Source organism: Hemiscyllium ocellatum, chromosome 16, assembly GCF_020745735.1.
Source record: "Hemiscyllium ocellatum isolate sHemOce1 chromosome 16, sHemOce1.pat.X.cur, whole genome shotgun sequence".
NCBI classification, from domain to species: Eukaryota; Metazoa; Chordata; class Chondrichthyes; order Orectolobiformes; family Hemiscylliidae; genus Hemiscyllium; species Hemiscyllium ocellatum.
In genome coordinates, this window is record NC_083416.1 from 42691214 (window position 1) to 42712859 (window position 21646).

Sequence of the window (21646 nt, forward strand, 5' to 3'; positions counted from 1 at the left end):
GAGTGGGTGGGGATTGAGTGGGAGGGTCAGAGTGGGTGGGGACAGAGAGGGAGGGGGACAGAGAGGGAGGGTCAGAGTGGGTGGGGACAGAAAGGGAGGGGGACAGAGAGGGAGGGGGACAAAGTGGGTAGGGATTGAGTGGGAGGGTCAGAGTGTGTGGGGACAGAGAGGGAGGGGGTCAGATTGGGTGGGGTCAGAGTGGGAGGGTCAGAGTGGGTGGGGACAGAGAAGGGAGGGGGAAAGAGAGGTTGGGGGGTCAGAGTGGGTGGGGACAGAGAGGGAGGGGGACAGAGAGGTTGGGGGGTCAGAGTGGGTGGGGACAGAGAGGGAGGGAGACAGAGAGGTTGGGGGGACAGAGTGGCTGAAGGCGGTGGTAACCGCCCCCTGGGTGGAGCAGCCATGTCGGAAGGGCAGGTGCAGGGAGGTACCCGGGTGGAGGCTCCTGGACAGACATGGGCCTCTGGTCTCCAACAGAAATGTGCGTACCTTCAATTCTCTAGTTTGAAATTCTGCGGCAGATATTTGCAGGATTGAACACCTGTAACAAATAGTCTGTCTGTTACTCCTCCCCCCTCGCCAATCAATGTAGAAATTAATAATTACCCGCGGGCGGTTATTTTTAAAAATAATTTTACGGATTTGCCTTTTCTTTCCATCATCGGATTGTCTGTATTTTTATCCACTTTCCCATTTTGGTTGTTCCAATCATAGACCCCGTCCTGTGAAGTAGGTAATAACACGTTATTTTGTAATGTTTTCCGACGGCCATTTGGGCGCGAACAATGCATTTTACAGAATTCAACATTTTATAATTTTGAGTAAAATGTGTCTTACGTTCCTTATGAAAAGTAACGTTGTGTGTTAATTGGGCAAACCTGAGGTAAACATACAGAATCTAAATTAAATTTATAGGAATTAAAACTTTCCTAAACCACATTAAAACACTCTGATCAGTTGACAAGGATGACTGCAGTAAAACTGTTGAATAAACTGTAGTCAGTATGATTTGCCTGTACTTTTTTCCACTCAAAGGAGAACTTAAAGTTTAATGTTTTATGGAGATTTTAGGTATAAGATATTACTTATACATTCTGGGGAGATGAAATTTGTATTATTGGACGTATACCCTGCAATTAATTTGTATTGTCAATAATATGCACGTGGCGTTCTGATCCAAATTCCCACTCTTAAGATCATGCACATAATGTGAAAAAGAACGTTTTCATACAATTGTAGATATAGACTATGCCTTGATTTCAAATGCATACTCCAATTTAAAAAGACATGATACAAAACCTTGATAAGCCTGTTCCAAAATTACATTATTTTACAAATGATTAGATCTTCCAAACTTGAAAGTTTCCTATCATAGGAATAGCCTGTTATATTACACAAAATGCAAAAGAATTGAATGGTGCCAGCTATTCTAGCATCCTGGTAAAAGAGAAAATAAATTTGAAATTGGTTAAATTACCAGAAAATTGAATTAAATTAATAGAAATCACATGCATAAAGGAATTGTTAGGTAATGGTCTAGATCATGTTAACTTCTGACTTAAGTTGTATTAATTTATTTTTCTAATTGTAGCTTACTGGATTATATTACCATTAACTGTTGGAGGAATGGTTGGTGGCTATTTTCTGTATCGAATGATTAGGAGTAAAATAGAAAGGAACAGCAGAGTGAACCGAGCAATCAGCAAAGATGTTGCCAAAGTGGTTCATAGTTTTGATATAGAAGATTTGGGTGCCAACACGGCCTTTTGCAGATGTTGGAGATCTTCAAAGGTTAGTGATTTTAGACATTTAAAGCACGATTCGTAACATGGGGAGCAGACATAAAATGGTAAAGTTACCGAGGGTTTTAATCTTTAGTCAATGCTGTCTCAATTGAACTTGGATTCTTTTCTGGTTAAGAAATATACAACAAAGGTATTCCAATTAGATTAGATTACTTAGTGTGAAAGCACGCCCTTCAGACCAACAAGTTCACACTGACCCGCAACCCGTTCCCCTACATTTCACCCAACACTACGGGTAATTTAGCCAATTCACCCAACCTGCATATTTTGCACACACATGGGGAGAATGTGCAAATTCCACACAGACAGTTGCCTGAGGTGGGAATTGAACCAAGGTCTCTGGCGCTGTGAGACAACAATGCTAACCACTGTGCCGCCCAATGTTGCATGTTTCAGTCTACAGCCCTTTATCAGGTATGCAGTGTTACCAAGGTTATTGTGTAGATAAAGTTGGAGTAGGATTCTTATGTAGTGGCAGTTTCCCTATCTCTGAGCTAGGAGGCCTGGATTCAAGTTCCATCTGCTCCAGAGGTGCATAATAACATCTCTGAACAGGTTGATTAGAGAACAACTGTAGATAAAGATGGAAATTTCCCCAACTCAGTGAGTGAAATAATACAAGTCATTTTGGCCTTAGAAATTTTTAACTTTTTGATATCAACTTGTGCCAATATTTCTTATGTTAACATGGGTGATTTTAGGAGCTTGCATCTGGAGCATAATATTTTAAACCTCTTTGAAATGGCTACACTTCAACTACAGCTGTCTCATGTGTTATAAAGCACTTTGCCTGTTTGAAATTCATGAAAATGCTTTTGTGAGTGCAAGTTCTTTCCTTTCCATAAAGCCTATTATATCAATCTTTTATAATTTGAAACTAGGAAAAGGAGATTGGATGAGAGAAAAAAGACCAGTTCTCAATAATTCTTTCTTGTGTTGTTAACTTGAGGCTAATATTTAGTTTATTTTGTTTTTTTAAATTCACCAAAATTTAGGCAGAGCATTTTGTGTGTCTGCTGGTCTACACCATAATAATAATTTTTCTAGTAGATAAATTACTAGTACTGTGTCACATTTTGACTTGTAGGGAGATCTTTATTCTTTAAAGCCTGTGTTTCACTCCACATGCAGAAAGCTCTGTGAAACACCCTGCCAGTAAACAAAAACATGGTTCTGCTCAGATTACCACAATAGATTTGAGTGAATAGGATAGAATGACACCACTGGCAGGGCTGGTAGAGGTATTATGTAGGTGTGATATGCACATACAAATGAGACCATTTTGACTAGAGTCTCTGTGCAAATGTGCCCTTGTCAATGAGGAGCTCAGAGTTCTCCAGTCATAGCTGGTTACTGCCATAAGTTGTCTCAGTTTGGTCAGATTCAGTATTCCCAGTACCAGATATTTTTCAAAGGACACAACTTGTATGATAAAATTCAGTAATGAAGTAATAATATTACAGTTTTTGCTAAAATTCAATGTTTACTTTCTCAAATAATTTAATACCTTCAAATTTTTGGCTTGATCGCATTGACCAATGTAATTTTTGGCCTAACGTAATAACAAAATGTTTGAAATACCCTTGTATTAAGCAGTGTCCATTGAAAAGGGAATATTAACATATTTCTCTGGAAATGCTGCTTGATTTTGAGTATTTCCAGCAATTTTGCTAATATTTCAAGTTTCTGGAATCCATGGCAGAGTCTTAATTTTTGTATTATTATTTTTCGCTTGATTTTTGCAAACTTTTATCATTTGCTGTCTTTTTTAATTTCAAAATATACTTTATTCATAGAAATAAATCATTGGTACCTGTACAATTTGTCATGTCGTTCATAGATATATACGTTGCATGTCTTAACATTACAAAGAACAGATTGAAATTTTTTTTATTTCAAAAATATACTTTATTCGTAAAATAATCATAAAATAATTTGATGGTCTGTACATTTGGTCATGCCATAAAAATGTCAACATTTACATACACAGATCAGAAATTATCATTGGTATATATAGGTCTGTTGCTTTCAGCCACGTTCTCAAACAGACTCGCTACCACAGCCACATCTCCTTCCTCAGCATCTGCCTACGGAACCGACTGATCCCGCACGGACTCCGGACTACGTTCCGACCAACAAAGTTTGGACCCAACAGGGCAACCTGTAAAACCCTGATTCCTGATGAAGGGCTTATGCTCGAAACGTCGAATTCTCTATTCCTGAGATGCTGCCTAACCTGCTGTGCTTTGACCAGCAACACATTTGAACCTGTAAAACCCTCCAACCACAAGGGATGAACTCAGATTTCTCCACTTTCCTCATTTCCCCTCCCCCCATCTTGTCTCAGTCGATTCCCTCAAACTCAGCACCGCCCTCCTAACCTGCAATCTTCTTCCTGACCTCTCCGCCCCCACCCCACTCCGGCCTATCACCCTCACCTTGACCTCCTTCCACCTATCACATCTCCATCGCCCCTCCCCCAAGTCCCTCCTCCTTACCTTTTATCTTAGCTGAACACACTTTCCTCATTCCTGATGAAGGGCTTATGCCCGAAACGTCGAATTTCCTGTTCCTTGGATGCTGCCTGACCTGCTGTGCTTTAACCAGCAACACATTTTCAGATATACAGGTCTGTGCCTTTCTCACTCATATGCCCATATATTTAGCTGAGGCGTCAGCAGAGCCTAAAACAATTGCATGGGCCCCCTGTTCTTCTCTAGGCAGGCAGATGTTAAACGGTGGTCTTTCCTCACCGCGCTTTGGCGGCAGCTGCCCCAAGCTTCAGCGCGTCCTTCAACACGTAGTCCTGGACCTTGGAATGTGCCAGTCTGCAACACTCAGTCGGGGTCAACTCCTTCAGCTGGAAGATCAACAGGTTTCGGACCACCCAGAGAGCGTCCTTCACCGAGTTGATGACCCTCCAGGCACAGTTGATGTTTGTCTCAGTGTGCGTCCCAGGGAACAGGCCGCAGAGCACGGAGTCCTGCGTCACGGCGAACCTCGACAAACACCACTGCATTCCTCTCCAGACTTCCTCTGCATAGGCACATTCCAGAAGGAGGTGTGTGACAGTCTCCTCCCCCCCGCAGCCGCTTCGAGGGCAGCGTGCGGTGCGGCTGAGAGTCCGGGCGTGCATAAAGGATCTCACAGGCAGAGCCCTTCTCACCACCAGCTAAACCATGTCTTGGTGCTTGTTGGACAGTTCTGGCGATGAGGCATTCTGCCAAATGGCTTTGACAGTCTACTCAGGGAACCGCTTGATAGGATCCGCCCTCTCCTTTTCCCTAAGGGTCTGGAGGACGCTATGTGCTGACCACTTCCTGATGGACTTGTGGTCAAAGGTGTTTTTCTTCATAAACTTCTCCACGAAGGACAGGTGATACGGAACGGTCCAACTACTCGGAGCGTTCCGTGGCAGCGAGGCCAGGCCCATCCTTCGCAACACCGGGGACAGGTAGAACCTCAGTACGTAGTGACACTTGGCGTTTGCGTACTGGGGATCCACTCACAGCTTGATGCAGCCACACACAAAGGTGGCCATCAGGGTGAGGGTGGTATTGGGTGTATTTTTTCCCCCCGTTGCCCAGATCTTTGTATAGCGAGTCCCTTCGGACCCGGTCCATCTTTGAACTCCACATAAACTGGAAGATGGCCCAGGTGACTGCAGCGGTGCAGGTTCTGGGAATAGGCCAGACCTGTGACACGTACAACAGCAATGACAGTCCCTCACACCTGATGACCAGAGTTTTTCCCGCGATGGAGAGCGACCGTAGCTTCCATCTGCCCAGTTTCTGCCTCACTTTACTGATACGCTCCTCCCAAGACTTGGCGCACGCCCCAGCACCCCCCGAACCAAATACCCAGCACCTTTAAGTGGTCGGTCCTGACGGTGAAGGGGATCGAGGATTGGTCGGCCCAGTTCCCGAAGAGCATGGCCTCGCTCTTGCCTCGGTTTACCTTGGCCCCCGAGGCCCGTTCGAACTGGTCACAGATGCACATGAGTCTGCGCACGGACAGCGGATCCGAGCAGAAAACGGCGACGTCATCCATGTACAGGGAGGCCTTAACCTGCAGGCCCCCGCTGCCAGGAATAGTCACCCCTCTCAGGCTCGCATCCTTCCTGATGGACTCGGCAAATGGCTCTATGCAGCACACAAACAAGGCAGGAGAGAGAGGGCAGCCCTGCCTGACTCCAGATCTGACTGGGAAGCTGTCTGATTCCCACCCATTGATTGAGACTGCACTGACAATGTTGGTGTAGAGCAGTCTGATCCAATTGCAGATTTCCTCCCCAAAGCCCATTTTGGAGAGAACATCTCTCATATACCTATGTGATATCCTGTCAAAGGCTTTCTCCTGGTCCAGGCTGATGAGGCAGGCGTCCAACCCTCTGTCCTGCACGTAGGCAATCGTATCCCTGAGGAGTGCGAGACTCTCAAAGAACAGACTGAAATGTCTTAGACATTTCTAAAACACTGCCTTTGAGCAGTTGTAATTTGTAATTCACTTGAATGTCTGCAAACAGTCTGGTCTTCTGCATTTCTGATAAAATTATCAGCAAAATACAACACAAGATTTGAACAAATGGATGACCCAAAGATCAGGAAGCAAGGATTTTTTTTTATTCCATTGGCATCAGATCATTACAAACATTAAGGTTAAACAAGGAAATTTTTATTTGGAACTAGGCATGCAAATTAAATTGAGTTGACGAATCCTTTGCTTCTTCCCATCAGCCCTCTTTTCTCAAAAGACCTTTTATTCAGAAAGGGCCCAATCAACTGCTCAAACTGCCTTCTCCCCCTTGCCATCATCATCTGCTGCTGGAGGTCACAGCTCAACTACTCAAGTTACCCTGCTCAGTGTCCTCCCTTACCAATGCAACTTGTTACTGGAAGTTGTGTTATAAGATGATCTACTTTCAGTGCTGCATTTGTCATTACATAGTTTATTTTTTAAATTGTTCATTAACTTGACTTCTTCAATGTGTGTGTTCTCTATTTCTATTTTTACATTTAAATCAATGATGTATGAAAGGCATCCAGTTATATCCGAATGATTGTTCCTGTCTGTGTGCAGCCTCTTTCAAACCCTACATGTAGAGGTTTTGTAAACTGCACCCTTTGCATACTTAAACAGATTAATCATTACATCATAATGTTTTAAATTTCTTTAGGATATTAAATCTTGTTTCTTTAATTCTTAAGTAGCTTTTTGTGCTTCTCACAAACTGAAGCAATAGCTGACGCCTCATATCTATGATGACTTGACACTTGGGCTGCAGTTTCCTGTCCCAAGTTAGGATAAAACGATGGCAGTTGGCAAAAAAACGATGATAGCTCAATAGGATGGCCAGACGTCCCATCTCTGTTTCTAATGGCAGTAAATCTACAACAGCAGAAAAGATTATGGAGACCAATCATATTGCTGCCTTTCAAATTTAAGCTGTTTGAGGTTGCAATACCTGGCCCCAAATTAGCTGACAAGTAATTTTCCAGGCAAAGACTGAGAATCATGAGCCTTCAGTTGAATGGAGATGAGTCTGGCAGAATTATGTCAATAGGCAATGAAAGTATTTGTAAAATTTTGTATATTATTTGAACGGCTGAAACATCTTATTTTATGTACTGAAAAGCTGCCAAAGCTCATCATGCTGCAACCTTGGGCTGTGAAGATAATTGGTATACGCTGGGCTTTTGGACATTGTACCAAGCCTGCTTGGATGTCACTTGAGCAGCATGCAGTGCACCTGAAGTTACTTGTTTCACCATGCACAGAAGCTGTTGAAACATTGCAGCAGCAACATATGCAGTGAGAAAGGATTGCCTAACATCAATTATGCAGAACCACAGAGGAGAAGAGACTCTACCCAGAGCGCAAGATATATAAGAAAAATTGCAAGTAAGCATGTTAGGAAAACAGTGCTGAAGGCAACTGTGATGCTCCAGCTGGTTGCAGACAACTGTGCCCTTGTCAATGAAGAGTTCAGAGTTGTCTAGTCATAGCTGGTTCCTGCCACAAGTTGTCAAGGTAACTGTGGTCTTGAAGTTTTTCACCTGTAAATAATTTCAAAGTTTAGCTGCGGATCTCAATGGCATTTCACAGTTGGGTGTATGCAGTTGCATAACTATGGTTACAGATTGTCTTTATGTGAAAGTTAGAGTTTAAATAAAATTTTTCACTGGGGACTTCCATGTTCTGAATGCAGCTGGATCTGCTGCAATTATCCAATTCCTACAAATAAGGGAGTATCATTGATTGTATCTATATGATCATTAGGGCGCCTAGTGATAAGTCAAGCAACGACAATGGATAGGTATACCACTATACAGCTGGACCACAATTTTAAAACTGCTTTCATCTTTGTGCAAAATTTCCTGAAATCTGCCATTGATACAAATATTCTCCACTCTTCCATTCCACATTTCATGGGACAACACCTATCCTCTGAGGTGATGCATTCTTTTCGCTGTATCTCTGCCACATCTGTACTCCTAAGGCATTACAATAACAGCCATCTTGTGACAAGAATCTTCATCAAACAGTTTCCCTGTTCAAAGTGCACTTTTGTTACCTAAATCGCTCGGATGAACCCTACAATACTCATCTGCAAAATTTTGTTGTATATCATGGTGTGCTCTATGCTTCGTAATATGTTCCAGCAAAGGCAAGAGACACTTAAACGGGTGGAAATGAGGTTGGAGTGATGCACTGCAAGGGAAAGGATCAGCAAGATGTGGGAGAGAATGGAGCTTGTTACACATTGTTAAAGCTTCCTCCCAGCTTTAGATTCAAATACATTTTCCTCAACTATTGTTAACTAGCTATAAATTTAAAATAATTTTAGATCTGAATACAATTTAGACCAGGTGAAAGTTCGTCTAATGTTGCTTTACAGTCTTGAACAGGGTATAAGAAATAGTTCTTTATCTAACACATAATATCTGAGTCACATCAGATCTCCAACTTCTTCTCTGGTGCTATTTTGAAAATGTTTTGTTTGAACTAGAAACATTAACTGTGCTAAACTAACATCTCAGGTTGCAAATTCACTGCCCCTCATTATTGTGCTCAAATCAAGACAGATCACTGAAATTGATGGACTTGACTATCTTGAAAATTTACAATTTTAATGGTGGATCTATGGTAAAGGGGATTATGATGGTGAAATCTGGGTCATTATAGCATGGGTGACTTATAGCATTAGGTATGGCATGTCATAATTTGTTGGGACAGGTACACTCTCTCACCGAGATCCTCACAAATAAAAAGGTGGACAACCGATTTATCATCTGTCCACTCCTCTTAATATCAACTACAAGAGCAAATTTACTCTGTTAACAGCATTGTGATGCATCAGAATTCAGAATCGGTATTCAAATACACAGTATGTAATTGAATTTGTTTTCTGACTTGCTCTAATAACTTAATTGAAATCCTAAACTTTAATCTAAATAGTGCTTCAACAACTGGAAATTTTTTAGGTTGCTTTGTGGTTTTATGTGTGGATTGCAATCAGTCATGAAATATGGCTAATGATAAAATGCTTTACAGGAGACAGCTGTATACATATGCATCCCTTTTAAACATCCATTTGTGCAGCTTTATTATGTCATGAAAAGCCTATTGATCAACTAGATCCGATCTAGGCATTCTGTCTGAACTGTGACCCATCCTTGCGCTTTCAGATCAGACAGGTTACATTGTAAAAATTAAAGAGTAATCAGTTCTTCTGTGTCAGACTCCGTACCTTCAATGTGACTCAAATACTGGACACTACTCCATGCTATCGTTGCTATGGTGATTTCAAATGTGGTGTGAATTTTGCAATGAAGGATTGGGAAACACTGCAGTCTAACCCAGTCTTTGTACTAATAATGCTGAGGCTATTAGAATTTACAGTTAACCAAGTTAAAATTGGCAGCAACTTTTATCATAATATTTTGGACAGTGAGGCACACAATTCCAGAATTTCTTCCAGTGATACTCCGCTCTTTCGGAAGCAATGCTGTTGCAGTCTTTGCGAAGGAAATCTACATATAAATGCTGTGAACTTAAATTTATTACATTATCACATTAAAGACACTAAGTTTGATGAGAGGCTTAAGTGTTGCTCAGTTATTTCTAACTGAGTGTTCAGTGCAGAAATCATAATTACTGCTGTACAATTTATCTAACCTTGAAAATTAATGTGCAAGTATGGACTTGTTCCCTCAGAAAATTAGTGTTACAGATATTGTATAGTTGTGTGTTTGGTCTTATGTCTTTCACTTCACCTTGAACAGGTGTGTAATCCCAATCTTTATTTTGCTTCCTACACAATTATTTAAATTAATTTCCCAATTTTTTGTTTTAAATTCCTGCTTTTGCCATCTATGCAGGTTTTTCAATTTCATTAGTTGGTTGAAAGGTTCTCCTGATGCTGCCCATCTCATAGACAGATTTCCTGAAGAATTGGCGAGACTTGAACAGATGGTAAAATACTGGGAATCTGTATTGGCAAGTTTGCTCAATGTGTGTCGGCAGCTGTGTGGTGTAGGGCATAATGCTGTTCCTTCACTGCTAACGGCAGTATCCAGGACAATCAGTCACCAGTATTACTGAAAATTCTGCGTCATTGTTTTAATATTTCTCCTTCAGACTTGCCTTCCTTCTATAGTAATATTTTTCTATCTATTCCCTATTTGTAAGCCTAATCCTTAATAGTCATTTATGAGGAAAAATCCAGCTGCTTTTGTCTTTAAAGCAAAGCTTGATATATAATTTCAGATTTACTTCAATCTTGTGTTCTTCAGTATTGACAGCATCCTCCATTATCAACTTTACCTCCTTCAGCATTGTTTCAGTACAAAAATCGTTTTTTAAATTGTAATGGTAATGTTAGAAAATGTCTGTTAAGAAGGATCATTTTTTATTTTTTTTCTGTGGTTTTATCTGTATTTAATCCTTCAACATTTTTATAAGCATTTTTTTTTTCTGCCTTTCATGCCTTTTAAGATTAAGCTGGTGCTCAAAAACTATAAGTTTAAAAACTGGATGCAATAAATAAGAAACATACAGAACTTGCTGGAAAGGTTTAGCAGGTCTAGCAGCACCTGTGGAGAGAAGTAATAGTTAAGGTTTCACATAGAATGACCCTTCCTCAGAACCTAGTTCTAGTTCTGAGGAATGGTCACTCCACCTGAAAAGGTAACTCTGATTTCTCTCCGCAGATGCTGCCAGACCTGCTGAGCCTTTCCGGCAATTTCTGCTTTTGTTGCTCAAAAATATAAAATGTGTCTATTTGGTAAAGATATTAGTTTGGAAGACTAATTTATAAATTTTTTTCTTTTCCAATTAGTAAGCTGATTACTGTAAGACTAGTTGACTGTCCATTGACCTGAAAAATAGATCATAATTTGATATGATCGACATTTTGTTCCCTGACCCCTTGAATGAACAGCATAGGGATTATTATGACTCAAGGTATCTTGCCTCTGGAATTTGAAACAGTTTTAAGTAGTTTATTTGCTCACTATTTGTAAATGCTTGTTTACAATATAAATAGAAATATTACTTAATAGCGGGGACTAGCTCAGTTGGGGACCAGCTGAGTTTTAAAAAGAAATCTTCATTTTGATGTTGGTTACAGCCTGAGACTGAATTATACAAAGCAAACTTGTGTACTATGTGATGTCTTTTTGATGGTGATTGTGTTTCTGTTAGTGAGATCCAACTACACCTGCCTTACCAGGCAGATATAGAGAGTACACATGTTTCTCGAAAGGAGGGTAGATGAAAGGTAGGAGAACCAAAGTATCATTCTCGGAGCATTCCTAATAATTGATTAAAACAGTTTGTGCAAGTCCGACACATTTAAATTGTGAAGCTGCGGAGGAAAAATCAAATAGTCTGGCAAAGTGAGAAAACAATTTAGACAAAAACAACATTTTCTATCCTTTAAGTGCAAAATACTGAGGATGCAGGAGTTCTGAAAGTGTTGGAGAAACTCATCAGGTCTGGCAGCATCTGTGGAAAGAAGAAACCAAGTTCAGTTTGGCTCTTGGGAATGGAAGAGAAGTAGAAATGTGATTTTTTTTTGCTTTTGAAAAGGAGGGGTTTCAAGTGGGACAGAAGGAAAGGTCAAGATAATGTTAAAAAGCAAGAGAGATTAGAGATCAAAGATGTTATAGAGCAAAAGGCAAAGGAAGTGATAATGGTTGTAGAGAAGAGACGAAGCAGAGTTTTAGGCTAAGTCTTTAGAGCAGACCATAGGTCGGCTCAAACCAAAAGCAATAGATGAAACAAAGGCATGCACACCAGGAAAGATAAAAAATACCAAAATGAAGGATAGAGTTCAGATTCTAAATTTTTTGAACTCAAATATTGAGTCCAGAAGGTTATATAATGTAATGACTTAAGTGGAAATGAGTTGTTCCTGAAGCTTGCATTGGGATTTGCTAATACTACAGCAGGCTTGGGACAACAATGTGAGCATGAGGGCAAAATGGTGCACTTAAATGGCAAAGGACTGGATGGTTTGAGTAATGCTTACTGGCTAAGTATTCTGCAAGCACTTACCAATCTACATTTGGTCTTGCTATAGTTTAGGAGACTACATTGTGAGCAATGAACACAGTAGATGAGATTGAAGTAAGTACAACTCATTTGCTGGTTCACCTGAAAGAAATGTTTGGGCCATTGGATTGAAAAGAAGAGGTAGAAAGACAGCTATTCACCCCATTAAATTGCAAGGGAAGATGCAATGGGAGGGGAATGAGTTGTTGATAATAGAGGAGAGACCAGAAAATGTTCCCATTTAGAATGCTGACAGAAAGTCACGAGAAGGTGTATTTGGCATAGTGTTCAAAGTGGATGGTGTAACTAAGGATGATCATTAGAATGTAGAGGCTGGTGGTGTAGAAAATGAGAACTGTGGGACTGGAACAAGAAATGCTCCACATAGCTACACTTTTTTTATTTGCAGGAAACATGAAGAGTAGAGGATAAATTGTTCAATGAGTGGACAAACTCAGCCATACAAAGGAGGAGGGTGATGCAGAGGGACTTCTCAGGCCTCCAGTCAAAGTAGGAGAACATGTTTTTGGGGGATTGAGGTGTAGAAGGATTAGACACCTGTAGTGAAGAGAAGGCAGTTAAGGCCAGGAAATTGGAAATAGTTGAAATGATGTGTTCAGAAGAATCACAAACATAAGTGGAAAGAGACTGGACAAGGAAGGAATAAATAGAGTCAAGATAAGAATAAATAAACTCAGCGAGGCAGAGGGCTGAAACAGTAGGTCTGCAGGGTAGTCCTGTTTGTGGACTTTGAGAAGTAAGTAGAAGTGAGCTGTTTGAGTTTGGGGTTCAATGAGGTCAGATGCTATGAAGCAAAGATTTCAGGCCAGTCACAATTCTGGAAGCAACGGCTTAATGTTCAGTGGTGGAGTCATGGTCTGGAGGAGATAGGACACTTTGTATTGGATTTGGTATTTGGCTTCTCCCAAAGTAGAAATCTGTACTCCAGATAATGACATCACACTTGTCAGCAAGTTTAATAACAAAATCAGGAGGAGACCTGAGAGAACAGAGTGCAATGAGCTCAGAAACGGCCTCATCTGGAGTATTGTGTGCAGTTTTGGTCGCCATACTATAGGAAGGATGTGGAAGCTTTAGAACGAGTGCAGAGGAGGTTTACCAGGATGTTGCCTGGAATGGTAGGAAAATCTTATGAGGAAAGGCTGAGGCACTTGGGGCTGTTCTCATTGGAGAAGAGAAGGTTTAGGGGAGATCTGATAGAAGTGTATAAGATGATTAGGGGTTTAGATAGGGTAGATACTAAGAACCTTTTACCGCTAATGGAGTCAGGTGTTACTAGGGGACATAGCTTTAAATTAAGGGGTGGTAGGTATAGGACAGATGTTAGGGGTAGATTCTTCACACAGCGGGTTGTGAGTTCATGGAATGCCCTGCCCGTATCAGTGGTGAACTCTCCCTCTTTATGGTCATTTAAGCGGGCATTGGATAGGCATTTGGAAGTTATTGGGCTAGTATAGGTTAGGTAGGATTCGGTCGGCGCAACATCGAGGGCCGAAGGGCCTGTACTGCGCTGTATCCTTCTATGTTCTATGTTCTAGAAGGGTAGAGGTTAGAGGAGTGGAGTGGAGACATTAAGATGGCCATGAACATGCCAACAGCTCTCGATGAAAAGATCAAAAATGGGTAAGAAGCCAGAGGAGTCCAGGTGAACAGACAGTATTAGAAATGAGTGAAAGTGTTGGTTGAGCGGGACGAGGGCACCAGCTCCATGAAGTGGCCACAGAGTTCTTGTGATCAGATTAGATTCCCTACAGTATGGAAACAGGCCCTTCAGCCCAACAAGTCCACACAAACCCTCCGAAGAATAATCCACACCGACCCATTCCTCTACCCGATCTTTACCACTGACTAATGCACCCAACATTACAGGCAATCTAGCATGGCCAATTCACCTGACCTGCACATTTTGGATTGTAGAAAGAAGTCGGAGCACCCGGAGGAAAAACACGCAGAACTGGGAGAATGTGCAAACTCCACACAGATAGTCGCCCAAGGCGGGAATTGTACCCGGGTCCCTGGCACTGTGAGGCAGCATTGCTAACCACTGAGCCACCATGTGAATGTAGCAAAAGAAGAATTTAATACCATGCTGCACCCAAAATTAATTGATCCGGGCCCATGAGGGGATAAAGCTGAGTTCTTTGTTAAGCACAGATTGTTCAGCAGACAGCAGCTGAGAATACACAATGAAGAGTGATTAGAGGAAGAAATTGAGTCAGAGGAAAAGGCAGGGGAGGAAGAATCCTGAGAAATGTTGGTCCTCATATACGGTTGGAACTTGTGTTCCTTAACACTTGAAGAGAGAGGAATGTGGTAATCTCTGAAAATTTGAAGAGCCAAGAAATATCCCAAAAGTCACTATTTAAAGTAAAAATTAACAACTTTAATTATTCACTGTCAGACTTTTAAAAAATAGCTAACAACTATTTACAACTCCTTTCTTGAACCTATCTTTTATTTCCCCTTATACAGTACTGGTTCAATAAAATTCCCGATTTAAGATTTAACAAAAAACTCAAATTTCAAAACGAGCCAACTGTTTAATCTTCTCTTTGTATCTCCCTCTGTCTTCTTCTTGGGGATGTTTCACAAGTCGTTGATAGATAAAAATACATCTAATAAAGCTATTCTGCAGCCAGTCTGTATGTGTTGTTGGAATGGCAGTCCTCCCCTTAATATTTTTTGGTTTTATGCCCCAAAGCATCCGATTGTTTAATTGGTTTTAATATTGTCAAAATACCAAATTCAAACCTGATTGGAGTTTGGTATCTTGTGCATAACTCAAACTGATTGGCCAAAATCAAATTAGTTTTTGTATCCAGGCAACTCAGCTAATTAGCCATTTGACCAAATGTTACATTTTAAGTTTTCCAGTTCTCTGAATGTGCTTCTCTAAGTCCTTCAACTCTCTTAAAAGTAGAGTACTCCTACATCTTCTTAACAGTGAACCACATGAAAAAAACAACATCTTGTACAGAAGAGCATAACTTTTTCAAGTTTGACATTCGTGAAAGAGAGGTGGCAATGAATTGAGAATTAAGCAAAAGTAAAACTTATTGCAGATGCTGGAGATCTGAAATAAAAACAAAGTTTTAGAGATCTTCAGGTCTGGCATCTGCATGGAGAGAAATAGAGTTAGTGTTTTGAGCCCAATATGAGTCTTCATTGGAACTGAGGAGAAGTTGATAACAATATATTTTTTTTCTGTTGGAAAAGGGGGAAGGAGCAATTGTAACAGAAGGGAGATATCGCGGCTGTGCTAAAGGAAGACACTATGGAGGGCTTGAGCAGTGAGGCATTATGCGTAGAGCTGAGAAATAAGAAGGATGCAGTTACATTGTTGGGGCTGTATTACAGGCCTCCCAACAGTGAACGTGAGATAGAAGAACAAATAGGTAAACAGATTATGGAAAGGTGTAGAGACAACAGAGTGGTGATGATGGGAGATTTTAATTTTCCCAACATTGACTAGGATACACTGAGTGTCAGAGGTCTGGATGGGGCAGAATTTGTAAGGAGCATCCAGGAAAGTTTTCTGGAGCAGTATGTCAATAGTCTGATGAGGGAATGGGCCATATTGGATCTGGTGTTGGGGAATGAGCCAGGCCAAGTGGTAGAAGCTGCAGTGGGGGATTTCTTTGAGAATAGTGACCACAATTCTATAAGTTTTTGAATATTCGTAGATAAAGATAAGTGGTCCTAAGGGAAGAGTACTAAACTGGGTCAAGTCCAATTATATTAAAATTCGACAGGAGCTGGGAAATGTGAATTGGGAGCAGCTATTAGAAGGAAAGTCCATGTTTGATATGTGGGAAGCTTTCAAAGATAGTTTGAAGATAGTGCAGGATAGGCATGTACCTTTGAAAACAAGGGATAGAAAAGGCAAAATTCGTGAACCATCGACGACAGGAGAAATAATGCAACTAGCCAAGAGGAAAAGAGGTACATAAGGCTCAGGTAGCTAAGAACAGAACAGGCCTTGGAGAAATATCAGTTGAATAGGACCAATCTTAAATGAGGAATCAAGCGGGCTAAAAGGGGTCATGAAATAACTATAGCGAGCAGAACTAAAGAGAATCCAAGGGCGTTTCATTCTTATATAAGAAGCAAGATGGTAACTAGAGAAACGGTTGGTTCACTAAAGGATAAGGAAGGAAGGTTGTGTGTTGAACCTGAGAAAATGGGTGAGATTCTCAATGATTGCTTTGCGTCAGTGTTCACTGAGGAGAAGGACATGATGAATGTTGAGATTAGAGATAGAAGTTTGTTTACTCTGGATCACCTTGACAGAAGGAAGGAGTGTTGGGTAGGCTAAAAGATATTAAGGTGGACAAGTCCCAGGACTGGATGGGATCTGTCCCAGGTTGCTGAGGGAGGCAAGAGAGGAAATAGCTGGGGCCCTGACAAATAGCTTTGTAGCATCCTTAAACACAGGTGAAGTGGCGGAGGACTGGAGGATTGCTCATGTCCCCCTGTACAAGAAGGGTAGTAGAGATATTCCAGGTAACTACAGACCATTGGAGTCTGACATAAGTGGTGGGCAAGTTACTGGAGAAGATACTGAGGGATAAAATCTATTTATATTTGGAAAAGAACTAGCTTATCAGTGATAGGCAACATGGTTTTATACGGGAGAGATCGTGCCTTACCAACTTAATGGAGAACTTTGAGGAATTGACCAAATTGATAGATGAAGGAAGGGCAGTCGATGTCGTATACATGGAGTTTAGTAAGGCATTTGATAAGGTTCTCCATGGTAAACTAATAGAGAAAGTGAAGTCAAATGCTGTGCAGGGTGTTCTAGCTAGGTGGATAAAGAACTGGTTGAGCAACAGGAGACAGAATAGTAGTTGAAGGGAGTTTTTCGAATTGGAGAAAGGTGACCAGTGGTGTTCCACAGGGATCAGTGCTGGGGCCACTTGTTTGATATGCATAAATGGTCTGGAAGAGGTCATTGTTGGTATGATCAGTAAGTTTGCAGATGACACGAAGATTGGAGTAGCAGAATGCATAGGGGACTGTCAAAGAATACAGGCGAATATAGATAGATAGATTGGAGAGTGTGGTGGAGAAGTGGCAGATGGAGTTCAATCCAGGCAAATGAGAGAGGTGCTGCATTTTGGGAAGTCTAATTCTAGAGTGAGCTATACTGTAAATGGAAGAGCCTTGGGAAAAGTTGAGCAGAGGAATCTGGGAGTTCAGGTCCATTGTACCCTGAGGATGGCTGCACAGGTGGATAGAGTGGTCAAGAAAGCATACGGTATGCTTGCCTTCATTGGATGGGGTATTGAGTATAAGCTGACAGGTCATGTTAAAAACGTACAAGACTTTGGTTCGGCTGCATTTACAATACTGTGTACAGTTCTGGTCGCCACATTACCAAAAGGATGTGGAAGCTTTGGAGAGGGTGCAGAACAGTAATTATGAGGATGTTGCTTGGTATGAAAGATGCTAGCTATGAAGAGAGGTTGAGTAGGTTAGGATTGTTTTCATTAGAAAAAAAGGAGATTGCGGGGGTACCTGATTGTGATCTACAAAATCATGAAGGGTATAGACGGTGGATTTAGGTAAGCTTTTTCCCAGGGTGAAGGATTCAATAATGAGACGTCACGTGTTCAAGGTGAGAGGTGAAAGGTTTAAGGGGTATACACGCAGAAAGTACTTTACACAGGGTGGTAGGTGTCTGGAACGGGTTGTTAGCAGAAGTAGTAGAGGGAAGCACGGTAGATTCATTTAAGGTGTGTCTGGACAGATGCATGAGTAGGTGTGGAGCAGAGGGATACAGATGGGTTTAGACAGTGGATTTGGATCAGCTCAGGCTCGGAGGGCCAAAGGGCCTGTTCCTGAGTTGTAAATTTTCTTTGTTCTATCAAGGAAAGGTTAGGAGACAGGTAGATCAAGATTAAGTGGAACAAAAGGCAAAGGGAATGGTGATAGGTTTTAGAGAAGGGATAAAGTATAGATCCAAAGCAGAACTTTTGGTCAACTTCAAAAGTACAAATCATGGAAAAAAGACAGTGGAACAAAGATAAATAAAAAATACAGCAAAATGTAGGACAGATCTAATGATCTGAAACTCCATGTTCAAGACAGAAGGATTTAAAGTTCCTTTGTGTAAAGTAAAATAGAAACGAGGTGCTGCTGCTCCAGCTTGAATTGGGCTTTATGAACACTGCAGCAGGAATGTGTACAAGGTAGCATTTTGAAATGACAAACAACCAGAAGCTCTGAGTCATGCTTGCAGAACTTTTCCACAAAGTGGTCACCTAGTGTTTGTTTGGTCTCCCTCGTGTAGAGGAGGTTGCATTCCAAGCAGTGAATCTAGTAATTGGATTGACAGAAGTACAAATAAATCAGTGATTCCCCTGGAAAGTCTGTTTGGGGCATTCGACAGTGAGGAGGGAGGAAGTATGTTACATATCCTGTGATTGCATGGGAGAGGTTTTGTTGGTTTGCGACTTGCGTATCTTCAGTAAATACTAAAATGAGCTAATGATATATTTTATAAATCTTGAATAGTCTGAATCTGGGGGTGGTATACTTTTCAATTCTGAATAATGATCTCTGATTGTCTTTTGCAGTTCCCTTACTGTGATGGAACTCACGAGAAGCATAATTTAGAAACTAGAGATAACGTTGGACCTTTGATCATAACAAAACTCGCTTGAATTACTGAATATTCTGGAATCATTCGCAGCCTTTGCATTCGCATTGTAATACAGTTCTCGTTTAAAAGGTTGAATTGATATATGGTGCTTTTTAAGTTACAAGTTCAGCATTTTCAAATCTCATTGCAAGGATGAATTAAGAAAAAAGGTAAGACACTTTGCAGAATGAACTACTTCTGAAATGTGGAGGCTATATGCAGCAAAGTGTTATGAATATAACTACTTCTGTGTCTATCACACGGGAAAGAAATGTTAAACTCATTTACAATCTTCTAATTATACTGTGTTATTAATTTCCAAACCCAAAAAAGGGTACCACGATAAGCACTGTTACATGGGTACTTAATAGGGGTTGTGTTCACTACAAAGTTCATTGTGCACAATTTTTTAATTTGATTTGATAAACATGAGCTTTAGTGTCTGCAAGGTAAAATATATTGAATTTTTTTTGGATAAATGTAGTAGCTAAAATTTTATTCTGGATTTAGTAGTTTGTCTTTGTTTGGATATTAAAGAAAATCAGGTATTTTAATGCAAAAAGTATAGCTTTCTTTAATATCAGCATAGATACTGAGTAATAGTTGCAACTGAGGCAAAACACCATGTTTAAATAATGAAAATTTAAAGAAGTGCTGATACTGGAAATCTGAAGCAAAAACAGAAATTGCTGGGGAAACTCAGCAGGTCTGGCAGTACCTGTGGAGACACTGCAGAGTCAGCATTACAGGTTCAGTGACCGTTTTTCAGTTCTGAAGAAGAATCATTGGACCTAAAATGTTAACTCTGCTTTCTGTCCACAGATTCTGCCAGATTTCTCTAGCAGTTTCTGCCTTTTAAATTATGGTCCCTTACCATAAATGACAGCATTTCATTTGCCTTCCTAATCAGTTGCTGCACTTGCATACTAACCTTTTGTGATTTGATGTACCTAAATACTCAGAGCTATTTGTACCATAGTGTTCTGCAATTTCATCCTGTTCAAGCAACATTTTCTTTTAATTCTTCATGCTACTGGTGGACAAATTTACATTTTTGTACATCATACCACATTTACAAATCTGTGCTGCAGTTATGCAAACATTCTCCAGTTCAATAATGTACTGGTTCAAACACCTCTTGGATACCAGTCTGAGTTGCTAGATCTGGCCTTGTTCTGCTTTGACATAGTAGCATGATTGAGGACCTCCTTATTATGAGAGTGAAATTTTGCTTTGAGGAGGACTGTATATTGGTCACTCTTCCCAGTACCATCATTAAAGGAATGTGTACAATAGGTTGTTGGGACTGTAACTAGTTTACGTCCTTAATTCGGTTGTCTTACCACCTGATACAGGCTCAGGGTTATATGGTGGTTGAGAGTTCCTTAACTTGATTTGATCTGAAACCGAGATTGCATGAAATCTAAATTGCATAGTCCCCAAGTTTAGTTCAGTTTAACTACCCTGTTAATGTGACAGAACATACTTAAGAGTGAAGGCCATAAGGGATGCATGTAAGTTTAGTATAAGTTATGATGATTTAAGGTAGATCATCTTCACACCACCCAGATGAGAAAATCCATGCGTTGTTATCCAAGCTATTTTTTCCCTATTTGAAGCAAAGACCAGGAAACAATAACATTAATATCTTCAGTGACTGGATGTATAATGATGAATTTTCTGATACTTTGCTGTTGCAATATTTTATTTGAAAATATGTTTGAAAAATAAAATTCTTTTGCCTGTTTTTGAACAATTGTTTCCAGATGTATCATCCATATTTATACAACATTAATGTATTGAATATCCTCAGTGTATTTTCTTTTGTAAATCTATCCAAACCGCCATCCATTTCTGTAAGTACATACAGGCAACTTGGTCTCCGATGTTTGTCAGTAAAGAAACAAGGTTTTGAATTCACTGTTCCCACTTTGGTGTGTTTTTTTGCAGAATCTGTGCGGCTCTTCCCTTGAACTTAAGGTAGATGGGCAGGAGAACAAATATGAAAATTAACTGCCCTGCTGTATACCTTCACCTCTCTCTGGTTGAACTGAACTTCTGCAGTGCTTACACATTGTAATGACTCAAAAGCAAATGTGATTGGTACCAACTTTGGATTTTTAAAAATTGACTTGTGGAATCTTTTTTTTCCCCACAGCAGATAAACTTATGAGCATTAAAACCTTTGCAGTTCAATTGATCAAAGTATCACATTCTCTTGCGTTTGGTCTTTCAATTTAGAAAAAATAACTAATTGGTACCATTCAGGTCATCTTCTAATATTTTGATCTTGTGCACATTGAAAAAGACAACCTTCATAAGCTAGCCTTTGCAATGCCAGAAAACAAAGATTTACAATCCATTTACAGCCTTAATTTGCATCTGCCAGCCAATGAATCCTCAGTTTCTGCCTTAGTCAGCTTCCTAGTCAGCCACTCATATTCCTGTCAAATTTGATACTTTTCCCACAAGCTGCCATGGAGAAGAAAAACCTGCCTTTGAATGATACAGATATATACAACCTTTTTCTATTAGAAAAGACATTTAGGAACGCTGGATTGTGACATTTCAGTGATTTTAGATAATTTTGCATTCAACCTTTTTCCAAAGTAATCTCCAG

The 21646-nt window shown here is 40.4% G+C and overlaps 1 protein-coding gene across 1 annotated transcript; it reads left to right on the forward strand.

The window, feature by feature from the left end:
• The first annotated feature begins 354 nt into the window (after positions 1 to 354).
• LOC132823195 (CDGSH iron-sulfur domain-containing protein 1-like) lies at positions 355 to 21191 on the forward strand. The gene is made up of 4 exons (XM_060836792.1): positions 355 to 478; positions 1589 to 1788; positions 18962 to 19196; positions 20977 to 21191. Exons 1-3 carry the CDS (start codon positions 400 to 402, stop codon positions 19046 to 19048), a joined length of 366 nt encoding a protein of 121 aa, XP_060692775.1. The 5' UTR covers positions 355 to 399; the 3' UTR covers positions 19049 to 19196; positions 20977 to 21191.
• The last annotated feature ends 455 nt before the right edge of the window (positions 21192 to 21646 follow it).

What these genes read in the sequence shown, in the direction of transcription:
- LOC132823195 (XM_060836792.1), top strand. Translation starts at nt 400, where the DNA reads ATGTCGGAAGGGCAGGTGCAGGGAGGTACCCGGGTGGAGGCTCCTGGA. An exon ending in CTCTGGTCTCCAACAGAAAT is followed by an intron (nt 479 to 1,588) that starts GTGCGTACCTTC and finishes TTCTAATTGTAG; the next exon opens with CTTACTGGATTATATTACCA. An exon ending in GATGTTGGAGATCTTCAAAG is followed by an intron (nt 1,789 to 18,961) that starts GTTAGTGATTTT and finishes TGTCTTTTGCAG; the next exon opens with TTCCCTTACTGTGATGGAAC.